At 36.0% G+C, this 23690-nt stretch overlaps 1 protein-coding gene across 2 annotated transcripts in view; it reads left to right on the plus strand.

Moving 5' to 3' along the window:
• KHDRBS3 (KH RNA binding domain containing, signal transduction associated 3) overlaps positions 1-22227 on the plus strand; it is an 89368-nt gene extending 67141 nt beyond the window's left edge. Inside the window, exons 8-11 of one of the 2 annotated variants that reach the window (XR_008433190.1) lie at positions 14538-14596; positions 17872-18021; positions 19399-19455; positions 21482-22227. Coding sequence is in view for 1 of the 2 variants with exons in the window: in XM_053954586.1 (XP_053810561.1) it covers positions 14538-14596; positions 17872-17963 (151 nt within the window). In the remaining variant the exon portion in view is untranslated. Of the gene's footprint in view, positions 1-14537; positions 14597-17871; positions 18905-19398; positions 19456-21481 lie in introns of those variants that run through there. The other variant, XM_053954586.1, reaches the window with a different exon arrangement.
• The last annotated feature ends 1463 nt before the right edge of the window (positions 22228-23690 follow it).

The following is a 23690-nucleotide window of genomic DNA, read 5'->3' on the forward strand; positions in this document are numbered from 1 at the left end:
AATTGGAAACATGCTGTGAAGTACAAACTACTTCTTTTATGTGGTTTGAACTTCATGGCAAAAATGCCATTACAAATGTAGCAGCTTGGATGATCATCTCCACTTCTGGAAACAGAACTTCTGTCCACCTTTTACTGAGTTGTATTTTATTTTCATTCTTTTTCTCTTGGATCAAGCATTCATAATTTGCTCAATAGTAGATGTTTTAATATCTTTGACAATGTCTCAAAATTTTATGGCAAGTTACTACTTGTCTCTGAGGTAGGGTTACTGAGGTTTCTGTTGATAAATCTCTTGTAATGAATTAGTAGTGTATTTGAAGCAGATTTGTTCTACCTTCTGCTAAATATGTAAGATCTACAATGCAGCTTTATCTGAAATAGTACAGAACTGTTCACAGCAAAGTTGAGAACAAAGCTGTTTACACCTGGCACCTGCTCTGCTGTAGTGTTGTCACACCCAGCTTCATTTTGTTGTGTAAATGAATATTTTTCTGTGCTCAACAAACTTAGTCAGTGTGAAAAAGCATAGTGGAAAGTTCAAGTGTCATTATTGTTGAGAACTAAAATAATGAAATTACCTTTGTGTCTGATACTTGGCTCCTACAGCCTCTAAGCTTGATAAAAATATAACTTAAGAAATCTGCAGTGTAGAACCTTCAAAATATGAGACTCTATAGAATGTAACATTTCGAGAACAGTTGCTGGTAATGGATTTTTTTTTCCCCAAAAGACAATTGTCAAAGAAGTCCTCAACTTTTATGTTGGCAATTCTGTTCTTCCTTCTTGCTTGTGGTGTTGGTAAATGGGTTTATTGTACACAAACATTTGGACTTCATTACAAAGTCATTTGCCTGAGCCAAAATTAAACATTATTTAGATTTGATTTTTTTTTTCCCCCACATTGAGAAGGTTTTCACTGAGATTTTCTTCCTTTGAACTAAAATTAGGAAAAAAGCAAATCTCCCCAGGAATGAAATAGCTCTTGTAAAGGATTAATACATAAGAATATGTATAATATTCTTAGATACATTTGCACATGCTTAGCTGTCTAGGAGGAGATATTTCATAAAATGATTGCTTTACTTTTTATTTTACTTGCAGTTTCACAATACATATATTGTTAAATTTTAATGAATTTGTTACCTTCTTAATGATTATTTTACTTTTTCCCCCTAATTTTCTTAAGTACTCTGTAGAAAAAGAAAAGAAAATTATTCACTTGCATGTTTCTCACAGGATATCAGCACTCATTTTCTGGCATATTTTCTGGCTTGGCAGAAAGATTTTTAGGATGGTATTGGCAGGCAAAAAGTAATAACTATAAACAGCCATGTGACCTACCTAGACCAGCATACCTGTCTTTAGTCTGAATATCAAGTAGTAGCCCATATTGCAAAATATCATTCTGTAACCACAATGAGATACTTATCATATTCAGGAGCATTATAATGCCCTTGCTATGAAGGAAATTAGGGCAAAGTGCATTGTTTTCATAGTTTAGCCTTATTTATTCTTAACTTTTGCCCTCATAAAACTGCAAGAAAGAAACTGCATTTGCACATGGAGAGCAGTGATGTGTTTTAAATGTATCATTTGGTGACCAGCATGTGGAAATAACTTACTCTTTCCTTTTCTAAAATAGTAATCTTGAAGTAATAGTATTTCTAGTATGTCTTCTGCTACTGATTCCTGTAGAAATACTGCAATATTAGTGATACTGTGTATTAAAGAGGAAGTCTGAGCAGTAGCTAGTAAACTGAAAATGAGTTGTCTCATTAAATTATGTGCAGTAGTTTTTAGTACGTGACCAAGTTTGAGTGTAGGAACAGGGCTTAATGCTCACAAGTGTACAATGATGGTATGTGATATGGCAGAAACAGCTAAAATTTTCATTTTTGTTTTAAATATTTGGCTTATTTAGTGATTCCTCTGTTAAAGATAGGAACTTGCAATAGAAACTAAAATCTCTTTAGGAGTTTTGGAGATCTCTAAGTGGTTGCATGACAGCAAATCTTTTACTGGAGGTGCACAGGAGTGCATTCTCCAGATTCAGTTTTCAGCACCACACAGTGTGACTCTCCTTTATTGCTCTTTTAATCAGGACAATAAATGGCCAAATCTGAGTTGGATTAGGATGAGTAACATGTTTAGATACGAAGAATAGGAAACTGTATTTTTGTGTGCATTAAGGTAGTTGAGACTTTGTTTGTTCTGCAAATAAATTATTCCATTCTATGTTCTGCTTGCTGACACCAAATCATGAGTGGTTAGAATTTTAATGGTATTTTATTTGACATGGTGTGAATCCTTCCTTGTGCTTGGCAATCTGAAGTTTGAGTTAAAACCTTACACAGCACTAACAAGAGAGAGAAACGTGGGAATTTTCTGAGTTCTCATCTATCTTAATGCCCTGTAATCCTATTAAAAAAATGTTGCTTTCATTTAGAACATTTTGTTATCCACTATTCCTTGTTCATGGAACAAAGCCCCAAACAGCGCTTCAGGATATCCTTTAACAGAATTATTTTTTATGGTTGAAAAGACTTTAAATATCCCTTGAAGCTGTATTGTGCTTTACTAGATATCTAATTGATTTTTAGAAGATTAAATTACATGTATAGTTTTTTGCAGAGGGATTGTTAGATAATTTTTTCAGTATAAATTGGGATGTTTAATCAACTGGATTGTTTAGTCTTGTTATAAAAAAACAAAACAATCTAAATTTTTTTTTTAATGCCATTTTTGAAAATCAGAGGGTAGCAAATGCTTCATAGAATCATAGAATAGTTTAGGTAGGAAAGGACCTCAAAGATCTTTTAGTTCCAACCCCCTGCCATGGGCAGGAACAACTTCCAATAGACCAAGGTGCTCCAAGCTCCATCAAACCTGGTCTTGAACACTTTTAGGGATGGAGGATTCACACATTCTCCAGAGAGCCTCTGCCAATGCCTCACCACTCTCACAGTAAAGAATTTCTTTATAATATCTAATCTAAATCTATCCTCTTTTAGTTTAAAGCCATATCCTCTTCTCCTATCACTTCATGCCCCAATATGCAATGAGTCTTTAGGGTTACATGATATGCAGTCAAGGGCATGTTATGTAGTCAGGAATTCCTTCATAAAATTTCTCCTATGTACATATTTATTAATTTCACATGTGCAGTTGTGTGCCAAAAGCCTTGTCAAGATCTTAGGGTAAAATGTGAATTACAGTTGTGAAAGCCAAACTCGTGACTCCTGGTATTGATATTTGCCTATGTCAGACACATGTAGGCTTGTCACCAGCATGTATGCATCCTTATACAACTTAGCTCACTCTTAAAGGACTTCCCAAGCCTGTCTAGAATTGTAGTTATTTACTTGGATTTATTGCAGAAAGTAGTGGGTGCTTTAATAGTCTGGTGTTAATGGTAGACCAATTTTATTATGAAAATTCACTTCACAGTGTTATGGAGGAATCAAGAGGATTTAGTTGAATCTTCATTTAAAACTGTAGTTTAAATATTTTCAGCATGAAAAAAATCTAGTTATTTTAAATCTCCAAAATAGGCTTCAAATTGAGCCAAAGTGCTTTTGGTCCCTTAGTGACTCCATACATGATCTGCACAAGTGTTTGTGAGGACAATGAGGAAATGTGAGGCAAAGGGAGATGGATGCTAATAAATCAATTGTCTCTGTCAGCTCACTGTTTAATGTTCTCTAGAATACATAAGATTTATCACTGAGGAATTTCAGAATAATGGTGGTGTATGGAAACAAAGTCCACCAGGGAGATGTACTACATCATTTGGATTTAGCGCTGCCATCTGCTTAATGGCATTGAGATGACTACAGAGGTACTTATGATCAACCATTCATAGCGGTGACAGATGCTGCAGAGAGTTAACATGCCAGGGAACGAGGTTTGGTGCTGAAATCCAGATTATGTGGCAAGGTTGCTGAAAAAGGGGGGCTGGGTTTCTTACTTCTCCAGTAGCATTAGAGGGTTTACTGTGTGCTTTTAGGTTTACCATCGAGAGAGGATGGCTAATACAGTTACTGTAGTGCAAAAAAGAATGTGGACAAACCCCATCTGTCTGCTTCATGCACTCAGAAGTGTCAAAGAACTTCATTAGGCTTGTCTGCTAGCATTTAAAATGGGATACTTTTCCTAGGAAAACAAGAAAAGGTCTTTCTAGATTTATTTTCAGCCTACAACAGAGATCAGAAGCCTAAACTATAAGACACTCTGTGTAGCTGTGTGCCAGGGTCTGGTGAGGGACAAGAATGAGTCATTTATATAGTAATGTCATTTTGTGTTTAATTATAATTCATAATTTAGAAAGTATTCTAAATCTTCAGTCAAGGTGATCTCACCTTCACTCTGTTGCAGAATTTAATCTAAACACACACATAAAAGGGGGAAAATTCAGACTTGGAGAAATTGCTTGATTTGTTTACAGATTTCTGCATTCTTCTGGGGTTTCCACATTTACCTAATAGTGCTATAGATTTCTCTTGGCAACAACCATTTTGCCATTGGCTTAAATAGTGTTTCTCAACTGCTCTTTGTGCATATCTAACAATAATTACTATCACTTCCAATCATACCAAAATGTGATAAATTCAAATCCCTGCAAGTTGCTTGTGAGCCTTGGAGCCACACAGTTAACCTAATCTGAGCTGAGGGAACTGGCGAATTCTTTTTAGTATACCTAAGTTTATTCAGTGCCACTAAATCATTCTGTGGTTATTGTTGATGTGTTGGGAAGTAAGAGTTACACGCTGCAACTTTGTTAGATCTTTTACTTCAAGGCATAAAAACATAATTTCCCCTGTGGTAAGTCCTAGGTATGTTAAAAACATGGTGTTTCAGGTTGGAAAAGACCTCCAAGAATAAATAAAATTGTTAACCCTGCCACCACCATGTTCAGCACTGAACCATGTCCCAGGTGCCACAGCAACATTTCTTTTAAGATTTTCACTGTTTCTTGGGCAGCCTGTTTCAGTGCCTGACCACTCTTTCAGTGAAGGAATTTTTCCCAATATCCAGTGTTTCTCACATGGCAGAAGACCTTTCCACAGCCTCCTTTCAGGTAGTTGTAGGGAGTGATAAGGTTCCCCCTGAGCCTCCTTTATCATTACCTTATTTACCATTTATTTCAAAAGTGACTGATTCAAGACAAAAAATGTCTTTATAATAGGGAAGACTATGCTGAAAAACCCCGTGGTGTGAAAGGTTTGAGGAATTCTGTGTTTGGTAGCTTATGGTAGTTACCTAACAATGGAGAATCCAGATGTTGGGTTGAAAAGGACTTAGAAAAACACCTTGAAATCCAGCAGTGGCCATTGTTCAACTGATGCTTGAAGAATACAACTAAATTGATTTGCTAAAATCCTTCAAATCTCTAAGTACTGCTTTTTATATTATTACAGAGGCACTTTAGTTACAAGAGAAGCTGATTCCTGGTATGTAGCTCTTGGAAATACCCTCCTCATTTCCCACTAGGAGCTCAAATATTCAGGTGTTTTTTGAAACTATGCTTAGTAGTCACACAAAAGATGATGACATTCCTGTTTAATAGGAGGATTTTCGTGAAGAGCTGAGCATATGGATTTGAAATTGGCTTATGGAGATGTTGCTATTGGTATTTGAAAGTTAATTGCTAACAGTTTGTTTGTGATGCTCAGTGTTTTAAATTTACATTGTTGAGTTTGTCAGCAATCATGCATTTCCAGGATGTATAAATATGCATTATATGCAAATGAGTGTCTGTTACTGTAGTTTCCAAGATGTAATTCTCTCAATTTTAATGCTTGTAGCTGTTTATATTTCATGCTTTGACTTATAAATCAAATCAGTCTGCAGGAGTTTGATTTCTGGGGATTGTGCAAAGGGTTGGCATTTTGTGTTGCTGTTGTTTATGAACATCTAGTATGTACCAGAGTGTTCTAGAGGTTATAATTCTGCAAAATAAAGCCTTAAAGCATTAGCATAAATAAGCTAATGTAGCTTTTGAATAAAAATCCTGGGATGTGGTTTCCTGCTTAATTTTTGCACTTATATTATTGAAAGAGCTTATTACAGCAGTTTTTCAAATCTAATTTTTCAGGTTTAGTCAGATGTTTTTCTTTTAATTACATGTTAAGATGTGACAAGGTAAACTATTCAGAAGTGCCTCAGTAGCATAGATAGTTTTAGTTGTGAATTGTGTATTTTAATTTTTTAATTCACTTACAGAAATCTGGTCTGAAATGTCAGTAAAAAGGAATATGACTAAGATGATTCAGCTGTAGTCATGGAAGAAGCACAAGCATATCTCATGGTGCAGTCATAAAACTGGAAAAGGTTTTTTGAATTCTCGTGGTGATTTTGGTAGATGACTTCACTGTTTAATAAATGTTAGGATTACTCTTCATCTGTACTAATTATAATAAAATTAATTTGGTTTTCTTCCTGATTTTGCTCTTAAATGTGTCTGTGCCTCCTTATTTAAGAAACAAGTAAAAATGCATTTGAAAATAAATTTAGAAAACTACTAGAAAAACTAATTTGCAGGTGTTACAGTAGTAAAAAAAAAAGCAGTAACATCAAATTACAAGTATTGAGGAATCAAGAAAAGTCATTATTTCATAAAACTAATTAATTTTGCATACTTGGTTTAATTTTGCTTCGGTGATTTTACAGCATCTTAAACTTGGTGGTTGAATTCCACAATACAATTAAAGAGGATTAGTAGTTGGTAGGATTTTGAATTTTTTTCCTTGACTGATTACAGAAGTTAAAACATGAGGAAGGGAAAGGTCAAAGTGGATCTTCCAAGTCCAAAATAGGACAAAAAATCATTTACAAGGAATATTTTTTTAAACTTGAAGTTCTGTGTTCTACCTGTTAGTGTAACTAGTAGAATCAGTCATAGTTTAAAAAAAATGTTAATTAAAGGAAGGCTTCAAATTAATTACAGTTTGTTTTAAAAATAAGGTTCTTTAAGCTTGGAGGATGGAGGTGACAAAGAGAAAGGGAGAATACCCAGTTGCCAGGCATCAGCAGGATGCTGTAGAAATGTGCTGGATATATGGGCTTTGGAGACAGAACACAGATAATCAATCTTACAAATTAAAGTTATTCATTTAGAAAAGACTTCTCAAACATCTCACATTGTAATTAACTTTCCAGCAGTTTGATTAAGAGATACAAAGATAAAGAAAAGAGACTACATATTCTCTCCAGACTACAGAAAGGACATCTTAAATTTACATTTGTAGACTAGAGAATGACATATAGCTCTATATAGGGAAGACTTTCTTTTTTCCCTGGTGTGGGTTGAAGAAGGAACTTCACTGGAAACTCACACTTGGAAGCCAGTGCCTATTAGCTGAATGAGAAATCTGGCTGCATCAGCTCAGAACATATTTTTATCACAGAACATGTTTTTGTAGATGAAGATTTGACACTGTTTTGCTGGTTGACAGTCAACACACTTTGGCTGCTTACTAGCAGTAATTGAAAGTTGCAGTTTTCTGAGTACCTGTTGTATTCAGTTTGCTTTTCAAGGGAAGAAAAATCTTCCTTCTTTCTGTTGGTAAGGAAATGCCTACTTAATTGGGAAACTTAAAAATGGGAGATGCTTGCAGGAAAGCTTTATAATGGTCTTAATTGTTTGTCCTTGTATTTTATTTCAGTAGAAGTATTGAGGGCAGTAAATTGTGCTTTTAAGCACAATTTTGATATAAGTCAGGTATAGATGGTGAAAAATAATGTATTACTAACCATCATAACCACATTTATCTAGGTGTAATTGTATCATGAGTGCTGTATGTAAAGCACCTGAAACATGAGTATGGATCGAAGCAGTGGAGCTCACACAAGGCCAGGAAATTACTCTTTGCACTTAAATGGATTGAATTGTCCTTAGGAGGAAGAGTCCTGCCTTGCTGTACTTGGAGAGGCAAGGTGCAAAGGATATTAGGGAAGTACTGGAAAGATCTTGAATATGGTAAAGGATATGATTATGCAGCCCTGAAAACAATTAAACCTGATTTCTTTTACCAAATGTATTCCTTGAAGGCACTTTCATTATTTTTGTATTATATAAAACCAGGATGGAATGATACCTTTTCTCTCAAATGTTCTTCAGTTCCAACTTGTAAGGCCCCAATTTTTTAGAAAAGTGTTGAAAGTTGTACTGTTCCATCAGTAAATTAGAAGTATAAGAAGGTATGATGTGTATCTTCTGGAGCAGTATTTGTGCTGATGGAGTGGTGACAAATCACCTGTGCACTTTTTGAGGACAGTGTGTTAAAGGCGGTGTTGTCTTGTACTCCAGTCTGTTGACAAGTGACATCATTTTGGATGTCTGACACCAACATGCACTGAACTTGGCTGGAGCAATTAGAATTAGCTGGACTAATACCCCAGATCTTTCCAGTATTGCAGTGAATAGTCTAAGGTTTTTTTTAACTGCTATCTCTCAGATCGTCATTGTTCTCTGCTGCTTCCACTGCCCAGAATAATCTTGTCTGTTTGGAGAGAGAGGGAAGAAAACATCTTTTTCTGATGTCAATGTTGTGTCATGTCTTTTTTTTCCATTTAGTAGCTGAAATATGAGTGGTACATACCTGGATAGTTAAAGAGTTCAAGTTTAGCTTCCTACCATAGCAGTTGACAACCCGCTTTGCAAAGCAGACAGATGAGGTGCTGGGTTCTAATTTACCAGCCAAACCAAAATGCTGAATTTATGCAACCTGAGTTTTAGTCTTTCTGCTGGTACTTTCTTATTTAATGTAGTGGATTTTTGACATTAATATGGTAAGCATTTCTCATGTTGAGGGATGTTTTGTTGCTTTGTTCTCTTCATAGTTTCAAGGTAAAGCTATAGCTGCTGCTTATTTGTACCACACACTTCAGTCACCTCTTTTAATTCCCATTTTCCATTCCTCTCTTGAGAGGTGGCACATGAGAATGTAGCAGGGAAAGATTAATCTTGTTGAGACAGCAATAATTGGACATTTCAGATGGTAAAGCTGCCCTAGGCAACTCTGTAGAGTTCTGCTAGAAATAACCTAGATAGGTCTGTGCCTTGTAGGTAGTACCAGAATGCAGATGCCTCTGAGGATGTTTCACTATTCAGAAGTGAAATTTCTCATTTCTGACAAAAAGTAATTCCTAAATAGTGATAGCTAAGGGGTCATTGAGAGGGCACTCTGGTCACCTTTTAGGATTACAGGTAACAGATCTGCTGTTTGTATGATCCATTTGAGAGTACAATAGGCTATAATTCAAGGAAGATTGTGTCATTTTTCTGTATTTTATAAAGCATTCACATAGGGGTCTCAGTTGTTTTCTGAGGTCATTACCTGTTTGACAGACAAACTGAGCTGCAGGGATAAAAGTATGTAGTAAAGAAATCTCTACTAAGAAGCAGCAGAACTGGGGATTAACTAAAAATTTATCTACAGGATGTAAGAAAAGATGTGGGTCTCCTCTTGATATTTTGGATTTCTGCTGTCCTGCTGTAAGCTGGGTTCCAGAATAGGGTGTTCTAGTGATCCACAGAAGCATTTGAGAACAGCTGCTCAATGTTCAAGACATTACAGAGTTATGAGAAGCTTCACTGCAGTGATTGTTGTCTTGGACATTCTCCTGTTTGCTGTTGACAGATGCTTTTTGCTATCAGAAGTAGCTGAGCATGAAGATCTGACAGGAATGATGGAAAGAGGCTTATCCTTATGGAAGAGTTCTCTTCAGATGTGATCATATCAGTCCGGGTCTATCATATAAGAACTGTTGCTAGAGAGATCCTCATTTGCTTTTTCTGTTTTGTTGTTCTGTGCAACTCTGGGTGGAAGCACAAAGGGTGGTGCTTGGAGCTTCCCTTGGCACAAAAGGAAACCTTGGTGTTTGCAAGGGTTTTATTGTCACTTTCTGAAATTGCCCTGGTTTCTGCCTAAAGGGATCAAAATTATTTCTGATACTCATGTGAAAAAACTGAAATTTTGGACTTTTCCCTAATAAGCATTACTGGAAGCTGAACTGTTGGCCAAGGCCGTTTTTCATCAGAAGCCAAAGGCAGTTTCAGATCACTCGGTGCTTATACCGGGCTTGTCAATGCTTAAGTCTGGGATTTTCCAGTAAACTAGGAGCTTTCAGTCAGAGACCTTTTAATCTTCCCTTAGCAAGCAGCCTCCCTGCCCCACTGCTTCTGTTTCAAACACAGAAATGTCATAGTGCCTGTTCTAAAAGATGCCTATATCAAATGTAAAGAGCTGTGGCAGTCACATGAATTAAGTGCAATATATTTTTACTACTTTTGTGCATTTTTGGAAGTACACTTGAACTATGTGTTTGATCTGCCTGTTTTAGGCTTGTCCCAAAAATAGCCAAGTGACCTCTTTTGATATGGAATCACAGGATCATTAAGGTTGGAAAAGACCTCCCAAGACGAGTCCAATCTTTGACTAAACACCACCATGTCAACTAAACCACAGCACTCAGTGCCACATCCAGACATTTCTGAACACTTCCATGGATGGTGGCTCTACCACCTCCCTCAGCAGTTCATTGCAATGCTTGATCACCCTTTCAGTGAAGAAATTCTAACTGCTGTCCAACCTGAATCTCTCTGGCACATTTCCTCTCATCCTGTCTCTAGTTGCCTGGGAGAAGAGACCGACCCCCCCCCAGGAAACAATCTCCTTTCAGGAGCAATAAGGTCTCCCTTGAGCCTCCTTTTCTCCAGGCTTATAGCTAAACACACCCATCTCCCTCAGCTGCTCCTCACAGGACTGACTTTCCAGACCCTTCCCAGCTCTGCTGTCCTTCTCTGGACACAACTCTGATGCCTCAATGTCTGTCTTGTACTGAGGGACCCATGAGAGTTGGGTTTAAACTACTGTTGATATCTGTCCTAGGAGAATATCCCAATGTCTCTAGGAAGAATAACCTAATAGTTAATAAAGTAAAAAAGGTAAAGTTCCTGAAGGCTTCACCATCATGTCTAGAGCAGTCATTTCTATTTGTTTTTTGTAAACATTTGTTCTATTATGGTTCATCAAGATATTTTCAGAAACAAATCAGCTTAATAGAAAAGCCTGAGAAATCAAGGTCATTTTTCCTAGGGCCTTTGAAGGCTTATGTTGAATACCTCTAAACTAAAGTATTTTAAGATACTTCTCATAGTGATTCCAGAGCAATGGCAGGAAGCTTCCCAGTCCTCTAGTTTAGTAAATAAAGCCATAGAGAAGCATTTCTGCTTCATCAGCGCTGCTGTGCTAGAATCTGAGCTTTCTCCTTTTTGTCTGAAGCTTTTCCTCTTAACTCAGAAAACAGGCTCTTCCCCTGGCCTTACTTCCACTATTTAAGCCTCATTTCACAGTTCCTCTGAATATTGTAGGATTACTGCCCAGCCCTCAGCAATTAGAAACAATGTACTTAAATTTATTGTTGTTGTCTAATCCTTCCATAGCATTAAGTGGTTTCAAGTTTTTATGCTGACATGGAAAATCAAAGCAATTTTTCTTTGCCATCTCTGTCTTCTCTCTTGTCAGCCCAAAGCTATTATGCTGGAATGGGAATACAAAAGAAGTTAAAAAGAGGGGATATAAGCAAAAGGTCTGTGTATACACACAGCTGATACTCCAGTGTTAATTGCACTTGTACCATTTACTTGATGGTTAGGAAGATGCTGGATATAGCATGTAATCCAGTTATTTTTCTAAAAAAGTAGATGCATAGAAAATAAGGAAAATAAAGAAGGTGGTTTCATGAAGACAATTCACATAGGAAAACAAAAGAACTCCAAGCATAGTCCATGTCTAGTCTTGTTGGGTTCAAAAGGGAAGAATCCATGTCATGCTTTCTCCTTTCCTTTTTTTGGAAATAGGGACTCACATGAGATAAAGAAGAAAATTAACTGAGTTTGTGGATTTTTTTTTTACTTTTCTATGAGACAAAATGAAAGGAAGAAGAGCAGCCTGACCTACCTGGTTAGTGGGAGGTGTCCCTGCCCATGGAATTAGGTGATGTTTATGGTCCCTTCCAACCCAAGCCTTTCTGTGAAAAGGCCTTTCCTTGCAGAATAAATCCATTAAGGGAAATAAAAAGCTTAATATTCTTCAGTCAGACTGCTAAGATGTCAGAGAATATATATTAAAAGTGTCTAAATGTAAAGGATTATTTTAAAGCAAAAATGTGTATCTTCTGTCCACAGGAAGAATTATTTAATGTAGCTACTGAAGTCTTAGCAGCAGAAATGACCTCAACAATCTCAGTTATCTCAGTTAATGTGTTAAAATGTACAATTTAGAAGTTTAGTATTGCTTTAGGGTGCTTTGAATAAGTTGCTTTTTGCAGGCAGTTGCTTTGAAACAAAATACAATTCTATAAGCTGTAAGTTCATACACAGTACTAGAATTTTCTGTATTTCTAAAAGAACTCAAAAAACCCATTAGCATCAGTCTTAGCTGTGAACACCATGGCATATTCAGACTCCTTAACAAATGAAAAAATTGTCTTTTTTTTTTTTTTTTTTCACCCAGACCTCCTTACAACCATCTGTAGGTACCCTTTTCTTTGGCTCTTGAGGTTTTCTCATCTGAAGCTTTGAGTTTGCTTAACACAGAGTTGACTGGAGAATGTTGGCATTATTCATAGAACATGAATGAAGTAGAGCAGGGAGTACTGGGCAATTGCATTGGGTACCCAATTGCACTGGGCAAGTTTCCTTCCCATTGTACCTTGTGCTTTTCAGACATATTATTAATTTTGAAGGGTTTGTCTGTTAATAAAGATGAGTTGTATATATACTTTCAATATAAGTGAAAGGTTCCTTCCTTTCTGATGTTTATTTGTTTTGCACTTTGTCTGCTGTAAAGTGACTCATTTTTTTGTTTAATAGATGTATTAGATCTATGAAATGCGACTCCACAAAGTCATTCTGACAGGATTGACAGATACAGGGATGGAGCTCAGCTGCTTTAGACTTCTAAACTCGATCACAGTCTTAAAATAAATAAGCTCTGTGTGGAAGAATGGTGAATGTCAGTTTTCAGTTCATTGTCAGAATAAAGACTTTTATTACTGGCCGCTGCAGGGAAAAAAATACTTCTTATTCAAACTTTACCCTTATTCTGGGGTCCTCAACACCTGAGAAACCACAGAGAAAAGGCTTTGTAGGGATAATTCTTTATGGGTCTTCAAAGTGCAGTTGGTTAAATTTTTTGTTTAGGAAGCATTATACCAGCAATAAAAAATATTTCCTGGCCTTGAGGAGTTTAAAATGTTTCATTTAAAGTAAAAAAACAAGAAAAAACCCAAACAAACAAAAAAAAACACCCAAACAAACAAAAACAACAAAAAAAAAAAAAAACAAAAATAAACACAAACAAACTCAAGCACAACAAATACTTTTGTCAGTTCAGAAGTAATTGTGATGTGTTGTTTGTTTTATATAAATACTTCACCTGCTAATTCATGTTAAGGCTATAAATTGTTTCTTTTCACTGTGGTGTTTATTTTGTTAGCAATCAATCTAATGTTAGGAACATTTTGTCAATATCAGTAATTACTTACTAATGATCATATTTTAGTGATTTCCTTCTCACTCAGGAGGTGATTCTGTGAAAAGATTTTTCCTTGCAGAATAAATCCATTAAGGGAAATAAAAAGTTTAAGAGTCTACTGATCTGGTAGCATCATTTCATAGAGTATTTTCCAAATATTGTCAGCCCTGAGTCTGGCTGTGGTTAGAAAGAAAAGGAAAAGAACTATTTAGGCACTTTTTTTTCATATCCTACAAACTGTATGGAAGACTACACGTAGCTAGAGTTGCATGAAATACAAGAGCATAATGGAATGATGTGAAATAAGGGCTCTTCCTCAGTTTCCATTCAGGGGTCTTAATACAAATAGAAAAACCTTTATGAAAAGGAGGATTGTTTTAGGCCATGATTATGGTATTCATCCACACTTTTGAATCCTAACAACTACGGATTTCATCTTTAAACATAGTTCCTATTGTCATTTCTTCCTGTTAAAATGATAGCCTTTATATTTGTGTTCTGCTGTCTTGTTTTGAAAACACTGGAATTTGTACACACATGGCAGCTGTATAACCCTCCAATCACCAAATAGCTTACCCTTTATTGCATTCTTATCAGTGACTTTGAAGATATAAAAACTAAATACTAGGTAGCAGTAGGTAATGAAAAGGAATTTATAAGACAAAGTAATTGGTTCAGTACCTACATCTTCATTTTTTTCATTAACACTTGTAAGATCTTTAACTTTCCCAAGTATAATTTTAAATGTGAAATTCACACATCCACATTTACAATGTGGATGAGTAGCAAGTGATGAAAAAAAAATCCTGAATGAAATTAAATATAGTTTCTAATCAATGAACAAGCAGGACCTCAGCTGTCACTGCCACATGGATACTTACCTTTCTTAGGGCATGTGCTATATCCTTCAAGCTCTCTTTTCAGAGGCAGAATGTGTAATTATTTCTTCTCATGTTTTCTTTCCTGCTCTCTCCACACCCCTCCTGCCCTGCAGTGGAGCAGATTACTACGACTATGGCCATGGACTGAGTGAAGACACCTACGACTCCTACGGTGAGTGGCTTTATCAGCTCAATCACTGCAGCAACAGACTCTTGGAAAAAAAAAAAAACATAATGAAGGGATAATTTCTGTGAGGCAAGGCTTAGTCCTGCAGCAGGTAATGGCTACTTCAGGGATTCCTGAGATGTCACAGAGCTCCTCATGTGCTTATTATTGAGAAAAATGCCCTCTGTGGTCTGTTAGCTAAAGCAGTCATGGGAAACTAAAACCAAAGATGCAGAGAAAATAAAACTTAAATCATGGTGCATGCTGCCTTTCCATGTCACATTCAATGAGATTTAGGAAAAAAAATGGGGCTGGAGGACCTTTTTCCTGGAACTTTTGGCTGCCAAAAGCAAATGCTTCTGGTGCAGCACAGCTTGCATTGAGACTTGGTACAAGGTTGGAATCTGCTGAAGCTCCCAGCTGAATTAGGGCCTAATTGAGTGTGGTATAGCCTTGTATGGTCCTTTTGTTTTAATTCATTTTCATGCATCAGTCCTGGGAAATCAAGCAGGGAGTCATTATGTAAAGGTTAGGGAAGTACTTCAGGTAGCTAATAGATATGAGGTCAGTGGGTTACTCTGTATAGAGACAAAACAATGCGTAATGAAGCAAAAAAACATATGCCAGTTGTAAAGATCCCTTTTTTTTTAATATACAAATGTGGTAGTGACAGGTTTAATTAAAGAAATCTGTTATGGGTTGGAAGCATAAAGCATTTTAAAAGGCACCTTTGATTAAGGGATAAACGTTAAGTCTCTGGCTAGAAATCAAAATACAGTCCAGATCTCTCAAATCTCAAACATTGGAGGGTTGTTAGTAACCTGTGTAAAAGATGTGATTCTGAGTAATGAATACTTCAGTGACTTTAGAGCTCTACTTGAAATTTTCGGAGGTCTATTTCTTCAACTTCATGTGGAAGTGCTTCCTGCTTGAAACTAAAATGACTTAAACTAAGTTGTGATAAATGCACCTAATGCAGTAGTTTGCCCAATGTATCTGCTTAAACTAATTATTTTGCTTAAGGAGAAAGACAGTTCATCAAAAGAAGAGGTCATGTGAAATTCCTCTGTCCCCCAGCACTTTCAGTTGGTGTTGATAGATATATAGCTTAAATCTTTATTTCAGCATTAAAATAAACTGTTTGCCATTATAAACCTGATATTTCTAAGACTATTTCAGTAATGCAAAATTGATGGGGGAAAAATGTATGAAACGGCTTAATGTAGATAGACTGATGGGGAGAGATATTGATTGCAATATTTAAGGTTGAAAATATGGATTTTTCATTGCTTTTGCATTTAAAATTGGTTTCCTATTTATCAAAGCACAGCCACTCAGAATATTAAGTGATGTATTTATTCAAGTTGAGAGAAAGACTATAAAACTTTGAAGAATTATTATGGGTTGCAGCCACTGTAGTTTTTGCACATATAACTAGCTGTACACTTTATTTCTTAAGTATATCCCTTAAAATCAGAGTTAGAGATTAATAACCGTATCACTATATGTAAAGAACATTAGATGCCTCACAGAAAGTAACACTGCCTAGTGAGCAGGTAGTTGTCTCGTGCTGCTGGGAGGAAATTCAGATTCCCAGGTGGTATCTCAACTTTTCCTTTGAGAAACTGAGGTGACAATCCAGAGGATGTAGGAAAAATACCAGTGTTTTTAGGATTTGAAGCCCTGAACAGCACCAAAATGAAAACTGAGAAACAGTAAGATAATCCTGCTGATTTGATCAACTGCTTGAAAAAAGAGCAAGTATTCCCCTTAAACTGTAACCAAGACTTCTCTTTTCATTTCATCAGTTCTTGCAACAGTGCTTAAAAGCTAGGATATTTCAAATTCCTACCTCTCAGCTGCCCGTACTATTAGGCTCAGTCTTTTTCTTTTTAATGTAAATCTTGCTTTCTGTGTGATGAAGAAGCACAAGAGATTGTTACCAGATGCCCCTGGAAATCGCCTGAGGTGAAAGTTTAATTCTTTCAACCTTATGCCAAATTTGAACTTGTTCCTTTTACCTCCTAGGCAAATGTCCTGACCACCTGGGTATGATTTATAGCCTGGACTCTGCAGGCAGCCACCTACCACCTACATTATTAAACAGCAGTTAGGATGAGGCTTCTGTGAAGGGATTGTGAAACTGAACCCTTGACATATGGGATCCTTGTCATCTAATTTCAGATATCTCATGTCAGAGCAAGTTACCTCAGCATTCAAATTGCAGGGGTTCTTTGAGGTTTTTTTTTTAAGACAAAGTGATGTCTACATTTATTCTGCCATACATTTGGATTCTACCTTCAGTTTCTGGATTGCATTGGGTTCACTGAAGCACCTGTCTGTTTAGGGCAGGGCATTTCAGCAAAAATAAGTATGGAAACACATACACTGTTTTAATGTGTGTTTTCTTTTGGGGATTTTCTTTAGTGCTACTTTTTTATTTTTGTTCTTGCAGATGTAATATCGTACTCTGATTTGTTTACATCATTAAAGTGTAGCCAAGTACTTTTTCCTTATACTCTTCATTTAATTCTGTGTTTTCCCTTTTGCAACTGCCTGGCATAGTGGGCCTGACTCTCATTTAAGATAATTTTTGCTACTTTTTAAAAATATTTATTGCCATTAAAAGGTGGTAGGATCATGAAACACTAAATGCAGCACAAGTTTTTTTTTACAAACTTATTTTTTAGCCAAAATTCAAACAACCAATGTTACTTGCCCATTTAATAGTTTTTTTTTTTTTAATCTGCCCTCCTATTTCTTGCATTTCAGAGGAGATGTAGTTTACCTTCAGAGAACTGGAATACTGGCCCTAGCACGTTAAAAACCACAAATGTTTGTAGTGATACTTGAGGCTTGGTTTGTGTGTTTGAATTAGGCCTAAATTGGCACTGATGCAGAGAAACTTATTTCTGAGGACAGCTTATTTCCTTATACATAATTCATACCTTCCATTCATTTCATCCCATAGCAATTATTGGTGTGTCTGCTACAGGAGCTGACATTTCTGTGCATTTGCAACAAGCAGGTCCAGCTGAATTTCCACAGCCGTAAATATTTTTGCCATTAGCCTGTCACGTTCCCTGCTCCTGTGTGCTGAGAAATCACCGTGGGATAGCTCAGATGGATGTGCTGTACCCAGATTTCTTGTTTCAAGTGTTAGACTTGTACACCTTGATTTCTGTAAACAGAATGTGGCTGTTTGATTCACAGATAAGAAAAATTACATTCAGCATCTGAGAATGTTGGAAGGGCTCTGACCATATTTTCTTTCCTTGTAGGGCAAGAAGAGTGGACCAACTCACGGCACAAGACACCTTCTGCAAGGACAACAAAAGGAGTCTACAGAGACCAGCCATATGCCAGATACTGATTGTACTGTCTGATGTTGTGAAATATCCAATCTCCACCAGTCCTGTATACTGTTCAAAGTAATTTTTTCTATGAACAATCCCTTTTTATTAACTCAAAGTGCATAAAAAATCTGAATGGATGGACTGAACTTAAAACATTTTGTTGAAAGAACAACCTGGACAGAAAGATATGTAAAACAAGGAACTTTGTTATTTCCAAACTGTGTTTGAAAAAATAGGTGATCAAAAAAATAACCTTTGATTAACTAGTGTTAAACAAAAACTAGGTTTACTAAATACGTTAGTCCATTCTTTTTAACATAAGTGTAACCTTTTATTTTAAAGGTTTTCAACAATTTAGTTTTTAGCTTTTATTTTGAGCCATTTGCTAGATTTTCTCTTTGCAAACATGCGTAAAAAGGGAAGCCAACTACAAATGCGAATAATGTGGTATTTTGTAACTCAAGTCTTGAAATGTTCTGTAGTGTTAAGCAAAGTTTTACCCTTGCTTGATACTAAATAAACTTTTGAAAGAAAAATCAGTGTGTGTGAGATTAATTTTATGCTTTATCTTATAATAAAACTTCATAAATAGTAGTAAACAGGGAGAAATGTTTAACAGTGATCAGCATAAAAGGCTCATATTAAACATGGTGCAACTTCTTTTTAAACAAAATGGTTTAAACCTAAATGTATCTCTCTATATACTCACAGTAGATATAAATGCTGTTTAAAATATCCAAATGGTATGGATCTGCTTGAGTGCCACATTAAATCAAAATACTTTTGTTTAAAAATGGTTTAAAATAGCTAATGAATTTTCTGGAAAAAGATGTGACTAGTTTTCACCTTGTTGAGCATTTTTTCACTAGTGCAACTTTGGAATTTTTATGAGAATTTTGGTACGTTAATGACCACCTCGCTCCGTGCTGGAAGCAATAAACACAAAGCTTTTAAAGACTTTCTGACTTGACTAATTGAGGTCGCTTTCGTCAGAGGCAGAGGATGTGTAACCCTTAAAACGGTCTTCATTTGCAAAGGTAAATAAATCAAATAAGATTTTAATCTCACTTAAGTTATCTTAATATAACCAATAAAAACAGGGAGGCTACAACTTAGAAAGTTTCATTTTAGAATGTAGGAAAGACTTATGAGGACACCTAAATTCTCATTTTAAAACGTTTAATTTGTATTAGTCTAAAAAGCCTTAGCTTAGCTAGTTAAATTTGGACAAACTATTCCCTATTAAACAACTGTAAAACCTCATAACCAATAGTTTGTAATATATTATTTTTCCATAAATTCTAGTAAATTAAACATTGCAAATGTTATCTAAAGTTTTTTTTAAGCATTGTTTCTATTAATTACAGTTTTATTTATGTTGTTTTCTTTAGTTTTTATTTGAAGTTCTTTGGAATTTAGTAAAAACATCTTTTTTTTTTCCTCTCTTGTCAGGAAACTCACCTCCTTGGACAGCCAAGAGAACAAAAACCCTTACCTTCTGATGCTTTGGTAGGTATCTTTACTCATCTGTAAAATTACTAGATAGATAATGGAACTTTTGATCAGGTTCTAAATTCTGCACAAAGCTTTAAGTTAGGTGTTGCTGTCTGAGTCAAATTCTGGTAGGAAAAGTAATAGTTTTAAACTTTCATTAATCAGGACGTTAAGCTGTCACAGTGTGTGGACACTCCCCTGGCTGTATATTGAAGGGTGTGCATAGCTTTGGCAGCAGCTCAAACCATTAAGTCTTTGATTGGACAGGGGAAGCTGAAGAAACCAAATGTAATTTGATGCTTGTAGTTTTCAAATAGGAATTTAAAACTCTAATCTGGTCAACAAACATGTCTAAAATATGAAAAATACTTTTTGTAAACTGATTTTCAAAGCAGGAATTTCTGCACAAGTAGCAGACTGATTTCTGGTATTAATTGAAGGAGAACAAATCCATTAAGAAACATTAGCTGAAGAATAGCTGATTCCCGATCAATTCAATATATAAAGAAAGAAATAATTTAACTGTATTTATGCTCAGATGGTGTATATTTTAAATAAAACAGATCTTTTTCTACTTGGAATGGTAATTCTTCCTGCTAACCTCATGATCTCAGTGTTTTTAGTTGACAAACCTCAGATAAATAGAGCTTTATACTGTGAAATATTGCATAAGTTGCACTGCCTCTGTGTACTACAATAAATTTAAGAGGCTGCTGTCACAGGCTAAAGGAACCTTTTGTACATACAAAATGGCTTTAGAACTGTTTTGAGTGTTTTAAGGGCTTAAATCAAAGGACTCGAAGAGTAGGAGAGCTTGAAGAAGATTTCTCCCCTTTGGGGCTCAGATGGCAAAGATTTAATACCAGCTACTAGAATTGCTATGGCAAAACTGAATATATAAATATCTTTTAAAAATATTTATAACAATTGGCACAATCTCTCCTTCTAGTCACATCTTAAATCACATAATATAATGAATTACATAAGAAGTGTTCATCTGCAAACATCATGTATTATTTTAAATAGACAGAATGAAACTTCAGGGGTTGAAACTAAAATACCTAGTAACAAGGGTGGCTAATAGATAAATAAGTGGATCAGAAGTGGCTTCAGTGTTCTGTATTGTTTACCCAACTCTCTTTTATTTAATGCCATATTTTCTTATTGCCTCCAGTATGGAGGATGAATGTGTAATCAGCATGTGTGATTTGTGCCACTTCTCTGCTACTCTGCCCTGAAGTCCCAACCTTAAATTGTTTTAGGTTCCCTTTGGGGTGGAAAAATGTGTCTCCCTGATTCTCCCTGATAGCAGAGGCTCTAAGTGCACCATTGAATGATTACCATGTGAATGAAGTCTTCCTTCTTCCAATGCTCTACATCTTATTTCTCCTAAGAAAATGTTTCCATGCCTCTTCAAAAAAAAAAAAAAAAAAAAAAAAGTATCAATTCTCGTGTCCTGTGTGTGCACAATAAACTACATTAGTTCAAACAAACGGTACTGGATATTCTTCAAAACCATATTTTTGCAGTGCAAAACTTACCTTAGCATTTCCTCAAATAACATGCACTAGCATTGTTCTGCTATTGCATTTCTCTTGTGTTTTTTTTTTTTAATGTGGAGTAATCTCTTAAATTAAACCCATTTGATTTTGAGCAGAGGGAAAAATAATTTAAAAAGGTAGAGACCTTTTTAGACCAATGTAGAAGGCAGCCTTTCTTCCATTGTGACAAACTTAGAAGTGTGTTTTCATTCTAGTAGAGTTTTGCACTCTTACACTGGACTGTTATTGTATGTTACTGGTCAAAAAAAATAATGCTAATGGTCATAATTAATCATGTCAATAATTTGCCTTTATTGAATCTTACAAAGTTTCCACTGAATTTCAATGATAGCAGTTTCTGCAATGCTTGCCTAGATCTACATACATTTATTATATGCATAATTGTCTGATTCCTCTACTTACAGTCTGACAGGCTTCAGAGAATTCAGATCTCTAGTCTCAAGATATATACAAATAAAGGGTATTTTGCTCTTTTTCAGGAACTTCTGCCATGTCAATTATGGACTGCTTAGAGCACTGTACTTACCCGTATGCTCAGACACTGACGAGACCGAGTACGAAAATCCTGCTCAGCATTTCTTGTATGAAAGCCTTAAAGTGTATAACAGCATACACTTTTTAAAAATAATTGTATATTGAAACTCTTAACTGTATAGTGGTACAACAATGTTTTATTTGGAGCTCAATAAAGAATTTCCATCTAAGTTCCTGTTACAAAGCAATAACACGACCTCCTTTTCTTTAGTGACTCTTTTTAGCCTTATGCAGCAAGTATGAGAGAGTGTGTGAAGTTTCATGACTCGGACTTAAATGCTTCTGGAAATAGCTTGTCTAATGTATGAACAACATGGATAAGTTAAAATGAAGATTGGTGTTTTCTGCTGAAGCTTTTTGTAATAGCTAATTGTAAACAAGTCTGCTCCAGACAAGGCTCTTGGGCTGAAATAATGCTCCAACTTCCTTTTCCTTCAAAAACTTGTATAACAAGAAGGTGTTTAATCCCTGTCAATTATACTATGCTGCTTATTCTCTTTCACTTGGTGTTTGATGCATAGAAATCTTTCCTCCAATACACAGTAACAGGTTTTCTAGTAGTAGAGTCATGGTTGAGGCTTTTACACCTTGATAAATCTTGTATCCAACAGTCATGTTTCCTCAGTGCTTGCTGTTTTATATTAATTGTGATTGTGATAATTTGTAACAGAAATAAAGTTCTGATAATTTATTTTCTTTTGTTCTTTTTCATAAATACTGCTTGCAGAGCACATGTGCCCCATTCATCAATTATGGTTCCATCAGATGTATTTTTCTTCACTGAATCTCAATTTATTGCCAACAGAAGTATAATTTGGTTCTGTGTTGTTGCTGTCTTGAACATAAACAATACCACTTGACAGTTTCACACGAAAATGCTGCCTCTTCAACAGGTTTTCATTACTTCTAATTCCATATACTGACTACTGAAAAATAGCTTTGAAGTTGTGGATAAAAATAAGATTTCCTATTAACTGTGGCACCAATCAAATTATCTTGAGTAAGGCAGTTTTTAATAGACTTAGTGAACTGACCACTTAAAAGTCTGTATGTGTAACCTCTGAATATTTAAGGTGATTTTGTCAGTTAATCTCACCATCTGGAGAGGTTTTCCCTGCCTTCATCTCTCACTGTGCTAAAACTACATTTCTAAACTGTTTTCTACAGCCAGGAATAGTAATTATTTAAATAAGGGAAAGCAAAATCAAGAAAAAAAACTTCTTTGAATGAGCACAAGAGATATATAATAATGATTCTGTCAGACTGACAGGCAGGAGCCTCTGGTGTGGAACAGCACCTGACATTTTAAATGCAGGCCAAGTATGAAAACTGTATATAGATACTGTGTGGGGAATTAGATAAGCAGAATGCAATTTTACCTTCTGTAATTTGGACACCAGGATTGCCAGCACAAGCTCATTTGAGGAGTGCTATGAACTGCTCAAGGAATCAAGTATCACCTTTCCCTCTGGAGTCATGGGCTGCTTATTGGTAATACTAAAATATGTTGCTAGTATGACTTATGTGACTGTCAAGGCTATCTAGCAAATGTGGCTTTCCTGGGGTCTTGTCTGATTGCTGAGTGGCCTAACAGGAACCACTGGGGTCTGGTCAAAGTGGGCTGCCTGTGGCCATCCAGCTGTGGGGGTTACAAGTACTTTGCTTTGTTTCACTGAGAGTTTAAGGACTGGCTGTCTCTGGCCTGGACTTCAGCCCCTTCCAACCCAAACCATTCTCTGATTCTGTGGCTCCATTTTTGCTGGGTTTTATCATCACTAGGTAAAAATTTAAGTTCTTGTGATTGTGTTTTGAGTGAAATCTGGGTCTCATTTGTCACTCACTTCAAGAGCACACCTGCAGCCTTGTGCTGCCTCAGTGATGTTATACTGTGGGACAGTTCTGATGCTCTGTTCCCAGGTGCCAGTTCTCGGTGCCATCAATTTACTTCAAAGTTTTTGAGGAATGATGTGAGCCTGCTGCTTCAAATGAGTTGTGCAGTCTGTATCACAGCCTTTCCCATTGTGTCTGCTCTTTTGGGGATGACCCCACCTATGAGGTACAATAAATCTATGAAAAGATGTTTGCTCCATGACTATGAATTAGAACATACTTTGAGGTCAGACATCTTTCTAAGTGATGTTGAAGAACATAAAT

Source organism: Vidua chalybeata, chromosome 1 (assembly GCF_026979565.1).
Source record: "Vidua chalybeata isolate OUT-0048 chromosome 1, bVidCha1 merged haplotype, whole genome shotgun sequence".
NCBI lineage: Eukaryota > Metazoa > Chordata > Aves > Passeriformes > Viduidae > Vidua > Vidua chalybeata.